Source organism: Trichechus manatus, unplaced genomic scaffold, assembly GCF_000243295.1.
Source record: "Trichechus manatus latirostris isolate Lorelei unplaced genomic scaffold, TriManLat1.0 scaffold00024, whole genome shotgun sequence".
Lineage (NCBI taxonomy): Eukaryota > Metazoa > Chordata > Mammalia > Sirenia > Trichechidae > Trichechus > Trichechus manatus.
This window is the reverse complement of record NW_004443960.1, coordinates 18,547,339-18,554,457: the sequence shown is the minus strand read 5'-3', so window position 1 is coordinate 18,554,457 and position 7,119 is coordinate 18,547,339. Positions and strand designations below refer to the sequence as shown.

The following is a 7,119-nucleotide window of genomic DNA, read 5'->3' as shown; positions in this document are numbered from 1 at the left end:
GGGGAACACTGATGAGAAGGCTGAGAGAGAGAAAGCCTTCCCCTGGAGCTGACACCTTGAATTTGGACTTTTAGCCTACTTTACTGTAAGGAAATAAACTTCTCTTTGTTAAAACCATCCACTTGTGGTATTTCTGTTGTAGCAGCACTAGATGACTAAGACATCTCTCAAAAGAAATTGACTCAAAATACAGTCTAATTGTGTAGACTGAGTCCTGCCTCATTACTATAACTACCTCTAATCCTGCCTCATTAACATCATAGAGGTAGGATTTACAACACACAGGAAAATCACATCAGATGAGAAAATGGTGGACCATCACATGATACTGGGAATCATGGTCTAGCCAAATTGATACATATTTTTGGTGGACACAATTCAATCCATAACATGTGCCAAGCCCTCTGCTGTGCACTTTAGAGATATCATCTCATTTAATCCTCACAAAAACACTATGAAACCAGTTTTGTTATTATTAAGGTTACCAACCATCCTGATTTGTCTGGATTGAGGGGGCTTCCAGGATGCCTAATTTTCAGTGCTAAAACCAGGTAGGTCCCAGGCTAATTGGGACAAGTTGTTCACACTAGTCCCCATTTTACAAATCAGGAAACTAAGGCTTAGAGGGTTTTAATAGCTTACCCAAAGTCACTCAGCTAATAAGTAGCAGAGCCAGACTGGAACCACTAGGCAATGCTATCTTTATACAAAGTTCCCATAGCAAGGTTAAAGTGAGGGGGAAAACCCAGTGTCTGGTTTGTTCTATGAACAGTGACAACAACAGTCAATCTCATCTAAACTTTCCAATCATATGAATTACCTGGGGTGCTTGTTAAAATACAGATTCCTAGGTCCCACTCCAAATCATTGAATCAGACTCCCCAGGGAAGGGGCCTGAGAATTAGTATTTTAAGCAAGTGCCGTAGTGATTCTTAAGATCAGATAAGCTTGGGAAACATTGATTTAATCTAAAATTAACCCTCAGTAAAGTTTGGTTCTGAGTTCTCGACTCTGTAAACTCATCCATTTTGTCTTTTTACTGCTGTTGTTTTCTCTTATGTATTGATACAAGTTCCTTTGGGTAACTTTGGCTGGGTTGATCTGAGAAGATTTCTAACCCCGTACAAAGTGTGTAGGTCAGGAAATAGGAGGCCTCCTAGAGATCAGGTGGTAGTAACGGCAGTGGGCCAGTCAGATTCCAGAGAGCTCAGGACCAGCCCAGGAGGACTGGGGCAGAGAAGAAGAGTGCCGCAGCCTCAGTAAATTGTAGCCCATTTTGGTCTAGTTGACCCCCTCAGAAGGACTTGACCTCCCTCACCGGAAGTGCGGTGTTGTGGTTAAGGGACTACTAGCTCGTGTAAGTTCCTTACCTCTTTGTGCTTCATCTGTAAAATGGTTCTAATGTTAGTATATCTCTTATAGGTTCCTTCTGGGAAGTAAATGAGTTAATACCAGTGAAATGTGTGGAACTGCATGACACAATATAGGTTATTTGCAACACTAAATAAATAAATAAAAAGAGACCAACAACTAATGTTTCTAACCCATATCCATCTCTGAGTTGCATAGTAACAAGTCATAGTAACAAGGTCACAGTAACAAGGTCATAGTAACAAGAATCAACACCAAAACAAAGAGAGAGGTGTGGAGATGTGCAAACCTTAACGTCAAAAACAGGAGAAGGCTTTCCCATCGAGCCTGGCTTAATTTTCATTCCCTTAAAATTTCCACAGATTAGCACCTAGTCGGGAAGAAGAAGAAAAAATAAGATAACATTACAAGTAAATTTAAACCAGACTCAAAACTAAACAAAGCCTCTGCTCTCAAGGAGTACAGAGATAGACACTCAGCAAATATGTATAATAAAGTTATAACACATAATAAATTTATAATTACTAAACTATCCAAAGCTAAACCCATTGCTGTCAAGTCAATTGCGACTCATAGTGACCCTATAGGACAGAGTAGAACTGCCCCGTAGGGTTTCCAAGGCTGTAAATCCTTACTGAAGCAGACTACCACATCTTTCTCCTGTGGAGCGGCTGCTGAGTTCAAACTGCTGACCTTTTGGTTAGCAGCCAAGCACTGTAACCACTATGCCACCAGGGCTCCTCCCTCCATAATGTGGGAAATAATCAGCCTGGGAATGATCTGCACGCGGACACTCCCGAGCTGATTTCAAGGTCTCCGGGATTCGGACTGCACGTCCTGCACGCAGACGTGCCGTTCCCACCTGCAAACGGGAGGGAGCACCGAGTCTCTGAGAACTTGCTGATCTGTGAGCCTTAAAAGATAAGTTCGGATATTTACAAAAGTCTTGATGTGCTTTGAAGGAGAAAAACAACTTACCAGATATTTGGAATAATGCCCAGGCGGAGACCTTAAAAATAAACTACTGCAAGTCCTCGGGGCTGCAGTCTTGTTTGTCTTTGTGTGTGTCTGTCTTTTTTGTTCATTTCGCCGCCCAAAAACTGCTACACATAATAATTGCTTTTATTATTTTTCATTAATTCCTTCTTATTCTTAATTATTTCTATGAGCTGTTTAAAGAACTCTAAGTATGTTTGCCAAGGAGTTATCCAAAACCAAGCTAAACCAAACCCGTTGCTGTCGAGGGGATTCCAACTCACAGCGAACCAAACTCTTAATATTTCAAGAAACAAGGAACTCAGAGTTTTCTGTTTTGAGGCAGCCTTGAGTAAAAGTACCATATGACATAAGATGAAAACTCTTTTTATACAGCTAGTATTTTTTCGTTTAAAAAATATTGTAATGCCTTCACCCTAATCAGTTACAGTGTTTTTCTCGATAATTGCTATTTAAACAACTGTATCTGTTAATCTGTTCTAAAGCTTTCTGGCAACTAGGTTTCCTCAAGCTTTTTTTAAAAATACTCTTCTTCTAACCACTCCATTCCTTCCCTATCCCTCAAACAATCATAAGGCTTTAATAGACACTTTGATATTTATTAATCTGACTGAATCGCATCTAGCCCTGTCTCTTCAGTGGGGTTAGCATACCGTTTCAGTCTGTCCGTATCCTTCATAGATATCCAGGCCTGTCCTGTTCCTCCATTGTTTGGTCACTTCAGGGTTGATTGGTTCACCAGCACTCACACAGTGCTTTAAGCTTTTGAATTTATAGCTTCTCAGAAAACAGATAATGGGGTGGGATTAGGTTTAAGAGGAAAAGTGGAGAGAAATGGAAATTAGGGTTGTTTCTAATAAACTTTCAATATGAATTGTGTCGTACTTCCTTCCGGGCCCCCCTCCCCAATACAAAAAAAAATTCTAACATCATAAAATGATACCCCCAAATACTAGTTTTTCTTTTTCTTTTCTCTCTTTTTTTTAGGGGAGCTGATTTATTGCCCAGAAAAGCCATGGTATCTATCACAGGCTTAATTTAGGGAAAAAACTAGTTGCTGTTGAGTCGACTCCAACTCACAGCAACCCCATGTGTGTCACAGTAGAACTGTGCTCCGTAGAGTTTTCAATAGCTGATTATTTGGAAGTGGATCACCAGGCCTGTCTTCTGAGTTGTCTCTGGGTGGATTTGAACCTCCAGCCTTTCAGTTAGTAGCTGAGTATATTAACTGTTTGCACCACCCTTAACTATTTCCTTAACTTAGGGACAGTACCACATAATAACATTTTAAGTCAGTAATTAAAAGTTTACCAATTGTCTGGTTAAATTGAATATGATATATGTATACTAGGAAATACTATACAGTTATAAAAAGAATGAGGAAGCTCCTGAACAGTGCTGTCCAACAGAACTTTCTGTCATGATGGAAATGTTTTCTAATATGCACTCCATTACAGTATTCATGAACCCTATGTGGCTATTGAGCACTTGAAACATGGCTAGTTCTACTGAAGAACTGAATATTTAATTAAATTTAAATTTAAATATATATGTGGTTAGTGGCTACCGTATTGGACAGCACAGTTCCAGGATATATTGTTAAGGGGGAAAAAAAAACAAGGTACAGAACTATGTACATGTTATGCTATGTTTATAAAAGAAAGGAGAAGATATGCATATTGGCTTGTGTATGCATAGATTTCAAGAAGGATACACAAGAAATTGGAAACATTGGTTGCCTCCATGGTGGAGGAGAAGTGGGTGACTGGGGACAAGGATTGGAGGGGGACTTTTCACTACATGTTCTTACATACCTGTTGAATTTTATGTCATGTCAATGTATTCTCTATTCAAAAATCAAGTTTTAAATGTTTACCAATCTGCCCTTTTCAATGGAATCAGTAATAGAGTAAGAGACCTTCATTCTATTTTCTATTTGCTGGGATAGGGTTCCAAATAAGAGGAACCTCTACTTTCTCAGCTCAGGTAGCAGCCATCATCCAAAAGATTAAATAGGTTCTTACCCATACCAACTGGGCTGAAGTCTCCCTTTACTCTTCTTGCTTGGGGGAGCCCACACTGGACACGGTAATAGTCATTTATAGAATATTAGCAAGAAGGAAAAGGAGGAGGAGGAGGAGATACCTAAATCTTGAACCTACTAGTCAGGAGCTGTGTTTTTAGACAGAAAGATCTTTTATTTTATAGCTTCCTTTTTCTCCCCTCTTCCCCTACTAAGTGCCAATTTATCAATATTTCCTACCTAGTCATGTCATTCTGTACAAGCATTCGGTATGCAGTTGGAGCTGAACAAAAGACAGTGATGGGAAACTTGGAGAGTGTCTGAAATTTAAAAGAAGTAAACTCTTAGCATTACTACAACTATAATAAGTACTTAAATGTCTATGGTAGGTACAGGGTCAACTTACTTATTTTAAGGTAAATGCACTCACACCTTTTCTTTGTATACTTTTTCAGACTTACTGACTTGCCAGATGTGAAATATCTTAAATCATTTTGTCTGTTCTGATGTCTGCAAATTACTGTATTCATCTGTCCTGCTAATGTATTTCTAAATGCTGATCTCTTGGGCACTGCCTTACTTGCAAGATAGAAGTTGACTCAAAACGTGGCAAATAATGTGCAAATACACATGCTCCCTGGATCCATGGAGAAAAGACACTGCTCCATGCAGACTTTGCCCAGCCTGTGTCAGAGGTATTCCACAACACATCGGAGGGTGTCAAATCCAGCCAGAACCTAATGTAAATAGGAAAAAAATAAGAAAAGACCAGTAAATGATTCATCACCTTTGCGATTTGGACACTTCAAGCTGTAGTGTTGTGGAGATACCTTCCATTTACAGATAATCCTATACCGAAACTGCTGTGGGTATGTTCGGTCATTTTAGGAGCTCCACTTGTCCCACTGGTAAAGTAAATGGCCATAGGGTCATTGTGTTTTGTCTTCACACAGGTGTGGTTGTCACTGACATGTCTACGAAGGAAAACGACAATGATTCTATACATCAAATACAGTGTCAAAGACTGTTACCACTGAATAGAAATCAAGAACTGACCTCTTCACCTCATGGATGAGGCCCTAGTTGACCTAGGTTCAATTTCACGTTAAAAGCCATCTGTCTATTTTTTTAGGTACTTTCTGGAATCAAACTAAACTTTATCATCAATAGCTTAAAAGTAAATTTCATAGCTTTTTCCATATGGTCAAGGAGTGCTGTACCATTTAAAACACTGAAGAATTTCTTGTAATCATAGAGATGAGAAGAACTACCCCTTTTCCTCAACTGTAGATACTTTAAAATATGATTTTTTTAAATGAGTATGTTGATAGAAATCACGGTTAATGGTATAAAGCAGGGTCGGCAAACTATAGTCCATGGGCTAAATCTGGCCTGCCTCCTGTTTTTGTACATAAAATCTTATCGAAACGCAACCATGTCCATTCATGTATGTATTGCCTATGGCTGCTTTTGCACTACAGTGGAGGAGTTGAGTAGTTGCAACAGAGATTGTATGGTCTGCAAAGCCTAAAATATTTACTATCTGTCCATTTATAGAAAACGTTTGCCAACCCCTGATAGAATTGTTTCCCACAAGAGTCTACATAGTTCTAGACATAGAAAGCAATAAGACTAAAGAAGGTCTAAGCATCCATCCAGGGGAGGAAGTACCCCAGTTAAACAGAAAGAAAATATTTTAGTTCTAAAGGATAACTGAGCTTCTATATAAGTCATACATTATCCATATTCATTGCCATTGAGTTGATTACTACTCATACCGATCATATAGGATAGAGTAGAACTGCCCCATAGGGTTTCCAAGGCTGTAATCTTTATGGAAGCAGACTGCCACGTCTTTCTCCCACAGAGCTGCTGGTGGGTTTGATTGAACTGACAACCTTTCGGTTAGCAGCTGAGTGCTTAACCACTGCACCACCAGGGCTCCCTAGTCCTACATTAGGGCAGCTGAAAGGAGGTAAAGTCTGCACACATGTCAGACACAGATCAAGTGTCTACAGAGCATACAGATTTATCCGGGAGTATTGAGCTGCTATTGAGGTGCTAATATCCAGGCCATGAGAAATATGGAAAAGCTGTTTTCAAAGACCAACAAAGCTAGACCAAGTATTTAGTCTATGACTCCATAATTATCTTCCTTAAAAATAGTACCTGTAGCTGTGTACCCATCTGTTCTATCATAGACATAGTTGCCCTCAAAACTAAGGCAGGGTTTTTGTACTGATCTTTTATTATGAGAGACAGTAAATATAGCAGTTAAGGGTGTGGGCTCAGAAGCCAGAGTGCCTGGATTTGAAACCCAGCTCTGCCTGATTCTGGCATTTGACCTTATTCATCCGTATAATTATAGTAGCTAGTAGCTACTCCCTGGAGTCCCTGGGTGGTGCAACTGGTTAACGCACTCAGCTGCTAACCTAGAGGTTGTGGCTCAACTTCACCCAGAGGAGCCTTGGAAGAAAGGCTTGGTGATCTACTTCCAAAAAATCAGCCATTGAAAACCTTATGGAGCACAATCTACTCTGACACACATGGAGTCACCATGAGTCAGAATCGACTCGACAGCTGTGGGGATATATGCCATTTAAACATGGCTGCACTATTGACAGCTGCAGCCCCCACAGGCCTCTATGCTGTATACGACATGTTGGAGACTTGTCAGCGATGAGAGAGAGATTAGGCACGACTTGTTTTCCCAAACCTATTGTCCTGTT

General features: G+C 39.9%; 1 protein-coding gene across 1 annotated transcript in view; it reads right to left on the bottom strand.

Moving 5' to 3' along the window:
* The window catches only part of ACSM3 (acyl-CoA synthetase medium chain family member 3), a 40,086-nt gene that overhangs the window by 9,136 nt on the left and 23,831 nt on the right, over positions 1 to 7,119 (bottom strand). Inside the window, exons 5-9 of the mRNA XM_004373310.2 lie at positions 5,221 to 5,364; positions 4,971 to 5,127; positions 4,631 to 4,710; positions 3,021 to 3,144; positions 1,661 to 1,741 (exon numbers count right to left, since the gene is read on the bottom strand). Of these exons, the coding sequence (XP_004373367.1) occupies positions 1,661 to 1,741; positions 3,021 to 3,144; positions 4,631 to 4,710; positions 4,971 to 5,127; positions 5,221 to 5,364 (586 nt within the window). The remainder of the gene's footprint in view (positions 1 to 1,660; positions 1,742 to 3,020; positions 3,145 to 4,630; positions 4,711 to 4,970; positions 5,128 to 5,220; positions 5,365 to 7,119) is intronic.